The sequence below is a fragment of the Asparagus officinalis genome, chromosome 7, assembly GCF_001876935.1.
Source record: "Asparagus officinalis chromosome 7, Aspof.V1, whole genome shotgun sequence".
Taxonomy (NCBI): domain Eukaryota; kingdom Viridiplantae; phylum Streptophyta; class Magnoliopsida; order Asparagales; family Asparagaceae; genus Asparagus; species Asparagus officinalis.
Genome location: NC_033800.1, coordinates 147,787,088 through 147,799,208, shown reverse-complemented (window position 1 = coordinate 147,799,208; position 12,121 = coordinate 147,787,088). Strand labels below are relative to the sequence as shown.

The 12,121-nt window shown below is 39.2% G+C and overlaps 1 protein-coding gene across 2 annotated transcripts in view; it reads right to left on the bottom strand.

Moving 5' to 3' along the window:
* Window positions 1-11,721, bottom strand: part of LOC109849831 — a 19,525-nt gene extending 7,804 nt beyond the window's left edge. For both annotated transcript variants that reach the window (XM_020419714.1, XM_020419716.1), the window contains exons 1-5: window positions 11,314-11,721; window positions 7,190-7,330; window positions 6,717-7,082; window positions 6,283-6,528; window positions 5,167-5,256 (exon numbers count right to left, since the gene is read on the bottom strand). In XM_020419714.1, the coding sequence (XP_020275303.1) occupies window positions 5,167-5,256; window positions 6,283-6,528; window positions 6,717-7,082; window positions 7,190-7,330; window positions 11,314-11,628 (1,158 nt within the window). In that variant the 5' untranslated portion in view covers window positions 11,629-11,721. The remainder of the gene's footprint in view (window positions 1-5,166; window positions 5,257-6,282; window positions 6,529-6,716; window positions 7,083-7,189; window positions 7,331-11,313) is intronic.

Here is a 12,121-nt window from a genome sequence, read left to right as displayed (position 1 = left end):
TTTGTACATTCTATAATGTAACAACAACGTAGTTGCGAGCATGGATGAATTAGCCTACCCGAATCATATCAAGAGGAGTATGCGAATAGTGGAGTGAAGTATTGCATTCAAGTTCACGATCCAATTTTAGCCTTCACCGCAAGTGTACCAAGATAGAGCTGCGTGAAGATCACAAGCTTGGGGTAATCTTAGTTTAGTTTATACTGTGGTTGATTACTTTAAGTCTCATACTTTTTTCACACACCACGTATTTTTGATTTATCAAATAATATAGGTGTTTTGTGGAACATTATTTTTATAGTTATAGACGTTTAATAGTCAGTTTTATTACATATGTTATATAAAGTTTCTATAATTATTATCATCTTTTGTAGAGTTCAAATTGTTTTAAACATGAATGTCAAAACATGTATGTCGTCTTTCAGGTTTTGGACAATTGAAGAAGATGTATGGGTTTCAGCTACTTGGGAATGCAATCCAAAATATTCTTTGTAATCATGTTTATTACAGGTTTATAAACATTTCCAAGTTCATAATTTTGAATTTATTGTTTTTTAAAGCACGTAAAAATCAGTTTTCAACATGGAACAGTGCTGTGCATGTTATTAAGTCGACTTATAAACCCACTGCACAGTTCGAATAGAAAACTCTCTAAAATGCATTTTTCTCCCTCGCTAAGTGGACTTATAAAGCAAGGCAAGTCGCTTGGCTATATAAGTCGACTTATAACATGTTTATAAGTCCTACTGTAAGAGTGTTGCACCGATTATATTTTGACCAGTTACAAAATAAATTATTTCTCTCAAATGGGAAGTGATATTAGAAATCCTTCTGCTAACATTCATCATACACCGTTTAGAAGCTTCCCTAAAATTTATAATTTTGGAGTTATTTACTGGCAAATTGATTTAGAAAATCGGGTTTAGCAGTTTTAGAATCTGAAATATCTGTATTTCAAATATCATTTCTCACAAGATGAAAGGATATTTCAGATAATATTTTTTAAAGATGTGTAGTCTACATGTTTAGAAACATCCCTCAATAATATTCATATATGTTTAGAGTTGATTTATTATTTAACTGTTTTACAAATCCAGAACGCATACGATTTCAGCACTCCAAAAACTGATATGTCATAAGTCGACTCTAAGTCCGACTTATCAGAGAGCCGTTTGCACCATAACGGCTGATTTCGTTTTGTATTGTTTTGGTTGTTGTCATTCTTGGGTTGGCTGATTTCTTGGGTTTATAACATACCCACATTGAGTTACCTGCTCCTACAAATGAAGAACATCCCAAAGAGAGTTTAAAAACAAGTTAAGAAGAGTTTAACCAGGTTTTATTTGATTTAAGTGTGTTTAAGAAAGCTTAAGCAAATGAGTTTGTTTTGTGATTCAATTCTACAAGACTGGAGGGAGATCATCTTAATGGTTTTGGGCAGTCAACGATTCTCCGCGCCAACTCTTGATATATGAGAAGTTTTCAAACTCTATTTCTGCCTTTTTTATAGTATTTGATGCTATCATTTATTAAGCTAGAACGACATTTGATTTAGTTGTGATTCGTAGTATCTCTTGTTCACACACAAACATTATGAGCTTATTGTATTTACATTCATAGTAGTATTTGGTTGTGGGTTTGTGCTAAGAGTGTGTCATTAACTTAGTTCTCACTTTTGAGAAAACATTGTACATATGTCGTTATTTAGAATCACTTTTGTCAATACACTTGTATCACGATGAGGAGTTGTTGTAGAGTCGGGTCGTCCCAAGAGGGTGCGTTCCGGTTAGACGTGCCTAGAGAGAGGTTGTAAGCCGAGCACTTGAGGAGACGACGGCTAGTCCAACACTTAGTGGGTTGTAGAGTGATGCAAGATTGGAGTTGTAGAGTTTTCGTAGCTAGAAGAACCGAGGTGTAGAAAGAAGTCCGGTCCAAACCGATTGTTCGGTTTATGGCGCGGTGGGTGTTTATGATTCTCCCCTGGAGTGGGGAGCGGAACGGTAGACCGGAAGGTCCGACTCCGTGATACATATCTTGTGTGAGTGTGCTTGCGTTTTTTGATACTTGTGTTATATTTCTTGATCCCATTGCATTAGTCATCATTTATATGATCCACTATCTAGTTCACATTTTTACCCCATGGTATGTTCTATATATCCAGCATGAGGTATCTATATATTTCATGCATTATAGGATATATCTCATTGTTTACATTGCTTATCCTAGGTCATAACTTGGATTATTCATACTCGTAGGGATAACTTGTAATTTAGTATCTTAATTGGCATTATCGATTAGATTGAGCATAAGACCACCTAATCCACCCCCCCACCTCTAGGTCTTAACAATTGTATCAGAGCTTGTGCTCTTCGATTTAAGACTAACCCCTGAGTTAAAGATCCACATTATCTCTATTGTGCATAATCTAGTTATGTATACATTATCTTGCTCGCATATTTATCATCAAGTTATATTATCTTGAATATGAATTACTTATTGTTTAGCTATAGATCTAATGGCTCCTGAAATGCAGGTTAATTGTCCTATGCAAGCAATGGGCTTCTAGATTTAAGACTATTGTGAATCTAGAAATAGAGTAACTTATGAAAATTATGTTGTGCTATATATTGCCACATTGATAATCCAATGAGCGATCTATGAATTTTAGAAATTTTCAATGAATATAGCATTTCTGTTAGGAATACTTGCTAATGCCTTTGACTCATCATTTTTCTAACAAAATTTTCTGGGCTCATAGTTGATATGTTCATATTTATGAATCACTAGAAGACTTCAAGCAAACTGAGGAAATCCGACGTGAGTCGGAGGATATCTCAAGTGAGTGTGGAGCATCATCATCACACGGGCCACTAGCGATAGCCCTAGTTGCGTAACGATTCGGAACCGGATAGTGGATATATTCCATCAATGAACTCGCTTGTGATAATGTACGTTATTTCAATGCCTATACAAAATGCAAGACAGATTTATTAACTTAAGAAGCATGGCATATTAATTTTAAAATCCGATCATGAGCCTCGCTGCTCAAACTTGATATGTGCAAAGGAGAATGCTATTAAGAAACAATGGTTATAAGTTTGGAAAATAAGTAAGCACGTCTTCACGTCTATTGCTAGCTTAACTCATGTGTGCTACAAAAATATCCATGATAGGAAGTAGAAAATTAGAAATAAATTAATTCTTTTAGAATAGATCATGTTTCATCTACATCCATATGTCCTTGATGACTTGTATACCTTCTCTCTTGAGTGTCTTTGTTGTAAGAGAGCACGGGCATGAACAACGTTTGCACGACGTTTTTGTATACGTTCTTGGAGGGTAGAACGAGCCCTTTTGACGAGTGTCCATTCCTCTGTTGTGAATTGTGCAGAAACGTGAGTAGTTCGTCGTTGCGTTGAACGAACCACTTGTTGTTTCCTCGACTCTAAGTCCGCATAATAACGAACTCCGTCGGTTTGTTCAAATGCCTTAGCTATTTGACGAGCACGACGCTGACGCTGTCTCTGACGAGCTCTTTTCGTCAATGTCGTCGGGCTTTGATTCGATGACTCTTCAATTAGATAAGAGCCATTTTGAGCAGAGGTGTTGCGAGTGAAATTCTCAGCAACAATCAAGCGAGAGTCTTCATTTTGTGCCTTCTTTGGCATGCAACTCTTCCTCAATTGTGAGATCCTCTTGTACTTGCGAGATAATGAAGATCTTGAAGAGGATGATGAGAGATATTCCTCAAACTTGGTCTGGTCGAATTCGTATTCGACCATGGATTCAACTGGAATCTTGATCGGCTGCGACACGACGGTCTCGGCAGCGAGACCGTTGGCTCCCACTGTGGTCGCCAGCTTGTTTGCGTCAAAAGTTGGTTTCGTTGTGGAATTCATTATATCTTCGGTCGATTACAATAAATTCAAAGAAAACAGCCTTTTTATAAGACTCTTTTACACAACAAAAAGAAAATTACAACTCTTGAGAAAATAAACGCAGGATCGTTGTTTGGATCACTGCTTTCGTGGGATCTTTGCCTGTGCCGGGAGCGCTTTGACTCGTGGACCACCAAATCACAGATTCTGATTGAACCGTGAGGGGTTTATGATTCTGACTTCGTTTATCGAAGTGAGAAATTGAAACGATATCTTATCGATGTAAGATAGTCGTTCTTCTTGAAATCAAGTCAAAGCCTGATTATCAAGGATTGGCCGTAAGATCAGCACCTCTGCTCTCTCTCTGCTCTGGATTGCTCTGGATTGCTCTGAAGTACTCACAATGATCAGCCCCCTGGAAAAATGGCCTTTGGAGGGTATTTATAACCTCCAAGAACAGTTGGCAGAAAACAGGTTCGCGAGACAGCTTTTGCTGTCTCGACGGGCGAGACAGTGTTTGCTGTCTCGGCCCGCGAGACATAACCGCTGTAGCATCCCCTATAGTAGCCGCGGCACCATGGATTGCCGCGCCCAAGCCGCGGCACTATGAACTGCCGCGTCTTAGCCGCGGCACCATGAGCTGCCGCGCTGTAGCCGCGGCACCATGAGCTGCCGCGCCCACACGCTGTAGTTTGCATTGTTCTGTGAATTCACATTGTTTTGTGTTGATTCACATATCCTTTTGCTTCCTTTGGGCTTGTATGATCTCCCATGACTTAGATACTGATGTTTATCACCTTCTCTTTGTCTTGAGTGATATTTGGATGTCTGTAAGCATTTTTGACGTCTACAACTATCAAGGAAATGCCCATGTATTGGTCCCATCATTCCAAAATTTTACATGGCAACTAATATAAATTGCATAGGCAAAATTGATAGATGAGATCTTTTTAGCATATTAGCTGTGTTTATATATATTACAGATACTGCCTAAAGTTTCTAGGTGCTATTCAATCATATAAAGGCATGGACAACTTCTGTGCATCAATATTATAAGCTTGTAACCACGCAAGGTACTTGAGTTGTACATCAAACAAAGAAGAAGGATTCGTCCAAGCTTCAGGTTATTGATTTCTTTCACATGTTTATTCTATACCATTGTTTTATGTTTAGTTTATTAACAAAACTCTCCTTCTAGAAGATAACAGTTCACTAATAATTATTGGAAACTAAGAGGAAAAAAACCATAACAAACAAAGTAGAATAACAAAAGTGAAGTTGAACAAACCTGGGTACCAAGACGCTTGTTCAATGCTTCATTCCACATGTCGGAATAGGTTGGCTGCATGTTGCTCCACATAGTCATTACAGAAGCAACCTGCATGATTAACTTACAGTCAGCCATGTTTTGATGAAAAAGACTATTGTATAATGGACAGCAGTTAGACATATAAATAATCTGTGAATATTTCAGTTAAACCCAGTAAATCACTTAAATGGAATTCAAGATGTCATGAGATAATTTTTTAAGTGAATTCATGAATACTTGTAACACTAAGTTGTCTCATTCTTGTGCGGGTGCAATGTTATGAACAATTTTGCCCAATGTACTTTATATATCTTGAGTATTAACCTGTCCCCTCTCCTATATTCAAGGGTAGTTAATGTTCATGCCGCTGGCGACAATTTCAATAGTTTGTGTAAAAAGTTTTCCTCCATTCAGAAAATGAGCACACTTTGATTACTAAAAAAAATATCTACTCAAAATCAACAACTTTTATATGAAGATAAATAGCCTTCCAATGACTTAGTTTTCATTTTTAAGTACGAAACAAAATACTTGTATTGATGAAGATTAAGGTCCATACTATGTTCTAGAGAGGAGAGGGATTAGAAGATGTTACTCGTAGTCTACAACTTTTCCTATCAAGATAAATAGCCTACCATGAGTTAGTTTTTATTTTCAAGTACAAGACAAGATTTTTAAGCTAGTTGTTAAGATGGAAAAATGGGGTCCACACTATGTCCTCAGAAAGGGAAGCTGGGAGCTTAAAAGCTATTACCACCTATAGACGTAAACCCTCCTAAACTAAAATAGCAATAACAAATAGATAAATGACAATAAGATCCTCGTTTCATCCATGTCAACACTATATGCAAACCAAATTATCCTAGGTTGTTTCAGGTTAAGATTGAGGATAATATTGTATAGGGAATTGCAATCCTTCCCACGGCAAAGAGCCTAAGAGAATGACAACCCCATGGAATCATGGATATGAAAATTCTGGATCCCCTAAAGAAATAATTACTATATTCAATAGTAATATGAATACAGAACTCAATCATTAAAAACAATTGAGTCAAAGGTAAAATAAGTAGGAAATAAAAATAAAAAATATCATACCAAATGTGCATCCAAGGGAGGTGGATAGTTTCCACTTATAGTATCTATCCAACTAAATATCAGATTATGATAACCATAAGGCTTTCCGGACATGCTTCTAGCATACTCCCAAGCAGCGGTTGAATTAAATTTAGCTCGAAGATCTGGATGTAGAGGAAGCAATGCAATATGAGGATTTGAGTCATCTTTACTCAGTTCAAAATCCCACCATTCATCCCATGGCAGCACAGCAACAACATCTTCGCCCTACAAAGAAGAAATGAAAAGTGATAAATAATACAGCAAAAATTGTAAGAAAACATGCACAAGGATAGATTTCGTGTACTAAAGACTTATCCTGATGCAGGCTTAATGGAAAAAAAGATATTCTTGCAGAAAAAGATTATGAATACTAACAAAATTAAGTTAGACTCTAGAAAATGAATAGGTCTAACCTTCTCGTTTTCATGTCCAGACTCTCCAACCCAAAGCTTTCCTTCTGAATCCTTAAGGCAAACAGCAGTATGCCCAGCAAAAGCTCCAGTTACCCACTTTTCTAAGGTCTCAAATCCACCCCATCTACCACGAATTTTTGATATAGCTAAAAAGTCTCCAGAGTGAATGTCATCAACAGTGACATTAGTGAACCATGGCTTTGGCCTTTCCTCAAATGAAGCCCCCATATGCTTCTTAAGGAAAGCCAAATTTGAATTCTCGCCCCATCCAGTATTAGTGAATAAAGGAAAAACATCCCACAAAGCCCGAAGAGTCCCCATCATCCCTGATTGCATAAGGAAGATTGATAGTCCATTATGTTTCACCTAATTTTACATACAAAACAAAATTTTAATGAGAATCAGGAGATAAAGCAGACATCTAAAATAAGGATGCGACATTTCAACTTAAATAATCAGCATCGATAACTTACATATTCATATTCTACTTTTCCCTCCCATTCATCAATTTCAAGGGTATGTTCTCGACCCAAAATGTAGTAATCCCATGTCACCCGGAATGGAGTTGCAAAGACATAAAGATCCATACACGTCCAACTATGAGCTTCACCAGCCTGGGAAGGAAACAGAAAAAAAAAAAATCAAATTTAGGAGTTAGTTTCATTAATCCAGCAACCTGCGAAAATACTAAATAGTTCTAGAATGATGTTCAACATCTGGACTATGTATAAATGATTAAATATCCAATAAATGTTTTCAAAAGAAAATAAAGGACTGTCTGTTTAGATTTCAATTGGCACGAGATAATATAGACTAATAGATGGAGTGGATAGCATAGCCTAAGGATGTGTCTGATGCTTCTTTGCGTTGCTTCTTTGCGTTCTACAAGAAATTTTACAAAAATATTTTAACAAGTTACTTTTTACATGGGTATGATACTTGGTAATTTTAAGTTTTAGATGCTCATTGTTCTAAAAAAAAACACAAAAAAAAAGTTTAGATGCTCATAAAAATTTAAATGTTTGTGTTTTGATGGGAAAGTGACTGGTCATCAAAGAGCAATAGTCAGGTTTTATCTGAAGAAAAGCAAATAGAACACAATGACATGATCTTCCAATGTGTGATTGACTAACGTTCTTCATTTTACCAATTTATTAACTACTGGAACAGTCCCCATCAAGCAGTCTGTTTAGTGGGGAAATTGCAAGAAGAAAATGGAGAATCGAATTTGTGTTATTCTCTCTAACAGACTTAGAAAAGAACGGGTTACAATTCTCTCAATGCAATCTCTCTCTAACAAACATAGAAAAAGAAATTACAATCTTCTTGTATCGGATTTCCGATTTACAAAAGAGAGAAGGAATCGACGGAAATCCTTTCCTTTGTTTAAAATTAGGTTCTTCTTGATGTCGATGAGATGTCTCCCTCGAAACTCGTGTCGAGTTTGCTTCTCGTTGACGATTCGACGTTTCACCTCGTTGGAACAAAGTCTATTCCTCTCGGATTTGATGTCGTGGAGAACTTGTGTGACAAATTTAAGAAATAACTCTTAACGAGTTTAGGAACTCAGAACAAGTTTGAAACTCTGTAAAAGAGTTAATTTAAACCGAAGATCGGTTTTAAAGCCAAGTAGCAAATCTCCAAGGATTTCTGTTGCCGAAGAATATTTCAAGAATGAATGCCGATATCCCCAAAATTCAAGCTCCTTTTATGATCTGCCCAAAAAAGATCCGATTTAAGCTGATTTTTCAAGTATTTATAGGGGATTAAGGGGTATAACTGACCCCTAAAATCGCTCCTAAGTGGGAGAGTGATCCCCTCAAATCGTGGAAAACGGTTTTGAAACCGTTCAGCTCGTGTTTGAACGAGTCAAACGCAAGAATTACGTTCTGGGCATGAATTCTGCATTCAAACGCAGCGTTTGGAAGCTGCTAACGCAGCTGGATCTGAGCTGCGTTTGCGGCGCTTGGAAGTTGCGTTTGTAGCTCTTGGAAGCTGCGTTTGCGATGCTTGGAAGCTGCGTTTACGGCTCTTGGAAGCTGCGTTTGCAGCGTTTGGAAGCTGCGTTTGCAGCGTTTGGAAGCTGTGTTTTCATAACGCAGCTGGGTTTGAGCTGCATTAGCAGCTGGATTTGAGCTTCGTTGGCAGTTGATTACGCAGTGATTGCTTTGCTTTGACTCCAGAACGTGACCATTTGCGTTTCAACTCTGGAACGCACGAAAAGCCTCAGTCGAGCTTCAGACGAGCTTCAGGCGAAGTCTAATGGCCTGAAACAAGCCCCAAGAAAGTAGTACAGAAGTTTGACGGCTTCATGCACAATGAAGGTTTCCAGAAGTGCAACGCCGACCATTGTTGCTACTTCAAAATATATCAGTCCAGTTATATCATCTTACTGCTATATATTGATGATATGTTGGTTGCAGGTACAGATATGGAGGACATGAGGAATTTGAAGCAGCAATTGTTAAAAGAGTTTGACATGAAAGATTTGGGTCCAGCAAAGAAGGTCCTTATAACGCAAATCACGAGACAAGAAGAAAGGGTTCTTGCAGTTGTCTCAGACAGAGTACATCAACCGTGTTTTGTAGAGATTCAATATGAGCGACGCCAAGCCAGTCAGCACACCCTTGGTCAGCCATTTTCGCCTATCCAAGGATCAATCTCCTCACTCAGAAGAAGAAAATGAGAGTATGACTAAAGTCCCTTACGCCTCAGCCATCGGAAGTTTGATGTACGTAATGATCTATACGAAACCAGCCATTGGTCATGCAGTGTGAGTGGTCAGCCGGTTTATGTCGAATCCAGGAAAAACTCATTGGAAAGCGATCAAGTGGATTCTGAGATATCTACGAGGCACCACACAGAAGTGTTTGCACTTTGATAAGGGAGAAGTGGAAGCACAAAAGTACATAGATGCAGACTTTGGAGGTGAAGTCTATCACCGAAGAAACATCACCGGCTATGTATTCATTGTCGGAACTATAGCTGTTAGTTGAATGTCACAGATACAGAAGATTATCACTCTATCCACTACAGAAGCTGAATATGTAGCAGTGACTGAAGCCACTAAAGAGATGATATGGCTTTAGGGTTTTTTAGCAGTGACTGAAGCCACTAAAGAGATGATATGGCTTCAGGATTTATTAGCAGTTGGGATTCAAACAGGAGAAGAATGTTTTGTACAGTGATAGTCAGAGTGCGATACACTTAGCTAAGAATTCTGTATTTCATTCTAAAACGAAGCATATTGGGCTTTGGTATCACTCCATCAGATTCCTGTTGGAAGATGACGTATTGAAACTGGAGAATGTTCCAGGAAGAATCCAACAGATATGTTAACAAAGACGGTGACCATTCAAAAACTGGAGTTGTGCGTAATTTTACTTGCCCTTCATGCATAAGTGATGAGAGCGGTGCCACACAAGAGTAAGTGCTTGTTGAGATAGTCTGCTGACGACGGTTTAATCTCCAAGTGAAAGATTGTTGGAATCGGGTGTGAAGACCAAACCTTAATTCAGGCGAGGGCGAGCTCCAGTCGGCGAGGTCAACGGCGAGTTTGAGGTGTCCTTCAGGCGAGGTCGGGGCGAACGAGTGCAGCGAGCGAGCTCGACGATGCAGCGCAGGCGAGTTTGAGTTGGGTTTGGCGAGCTCGTGCAGGCGATGTCGACTCCAATCAGGCGAGGTCGAGCGCCCACGCTCGCAGGCGAGGTCGAGCTCAGGCAGCCTGTCGCCAGCCTGTAGTTAGGGTTCCCCTATAAAAGGGAACCCAGAGCCTCTTTCTCTGTGCCTTATTCTCTCTCTCATGGTTTTCCCTCTGGCGGCGGCGCTCTCTCTCTCCTCTCTCGCGATCTCTCTTCTTTCTCATTCAGCTCACGAGATTTTGAGAAAGGGAATTAAAGAAGAGGGGAATTTATTGAGGGGAAGTTATTGAGGGGAATTTATTAAAGAGGGGGAATCAACACTGTAGCTACAGTGTTGACTTGTATTTTGAGAGATCTCAAGTTTGAGATCTACTCTTGTATTGTAATTTCTTGTTGATTAATAAGAAATTAATTGTGTGGCTCCCAAGGACGTAGGCAAGTTTGCCGAATCTCGTAAATCTTGGTGTACTTTTCTCTATACTGTGTTTTTCGCTGTTAAAGGGGTTTAGCGTAGCCTCGGGTATTTCCCAACGTTATATTATATATCACATTCCATTTAGCACTCCGATATTTACCACATATCCCCGATATTTCCCTGATTTCCGCTACCCGGTATGGATCTTGACCTTTCGACATGCCCCCGACATCCGATAAACCTCGTTTCCCATACAATTTCATCCATCAAGTCCAACATTTCACAAAAACAAGTAAAAAGCACCCAACATGCAATCAATTTTGATCCAGACTCACCACTCAAACCAAATCATCAGATAAGACCTTAAGCATTGTTAGTAAACTTCACAACTATATACAAAATCTCCCCTAAATTAAACAAACCCAACTCCCAAATCCCCCGAAAACACGCAAAAAAACTCCATCAAGCAACCAACTTGATCAACACCCACCAGCCAAGACAACAAACTAAACAAAAAAAAAATCCCTAATCAAACTCAAACCTTGATGTGAAGAGTTCCTCCTCCAAATTGGGACCCGCTCTTATTGTGAAACTCGAGCCAGGCCTCGTTCTCGTAAAAGCAAGCGCCTTTCCACTCGAGAGTCGAGTTGGACGAAGAGGCGGCGCCGACGAAAGTGGGGAGGAGATCGACGGCGCTGTTGAGGCTTCTGAGGATCGGCCACGAGGCCTCTCTGGGCAGGAGAGGGAGGAGGTCCGATGGGTGAAAAGGGGGTTTTAGAGAGATGATGGAGAAGAGGGAGGAGGAGAGGAGGAAGAGGAGGGAGAATGAGAGGAATTTGAGAGGGAGGCGCTTCATTGTTTTCTGAGAAAGAGAGGAGAGTTTTTGAGAACTTGGGTTTTGTTGAAGTTTGTTCCTTTGTTGACTTTGTTCGTGATGCTCCTTTGGAGTTTTTTTAGGGATTTTTCGAATATAAAACCCAAAACTATATCCTGTTTACTTTAAAACCCACATGTTTCTATACGTGCTCGGTGGAGGGCCGGGCCCATTACAGGCCGGACTAGGCCTGGCCCGCTACCGGCCGGCTTCGCTCAATAAATCTGACTCATGCCCACCTCCTGAGTGTGCGGCTCATGCCTCTAAATTGTTAGTTATGATTTGAATATATTGATTATTAAGACGGTAATAATTTTAATGTATGTCAAAAATTGTTAGCTATGATTTAAAAGTATGTCAAAAAATGGCGAAGGATGAATTTATCAAAATAGGATTGATAAGCCGCGACAGCTTTTGAAGGCTTCAACCTCAAGTTTAAATTAATTACTTTTAGAGCCAGATATATTTGGTTCGA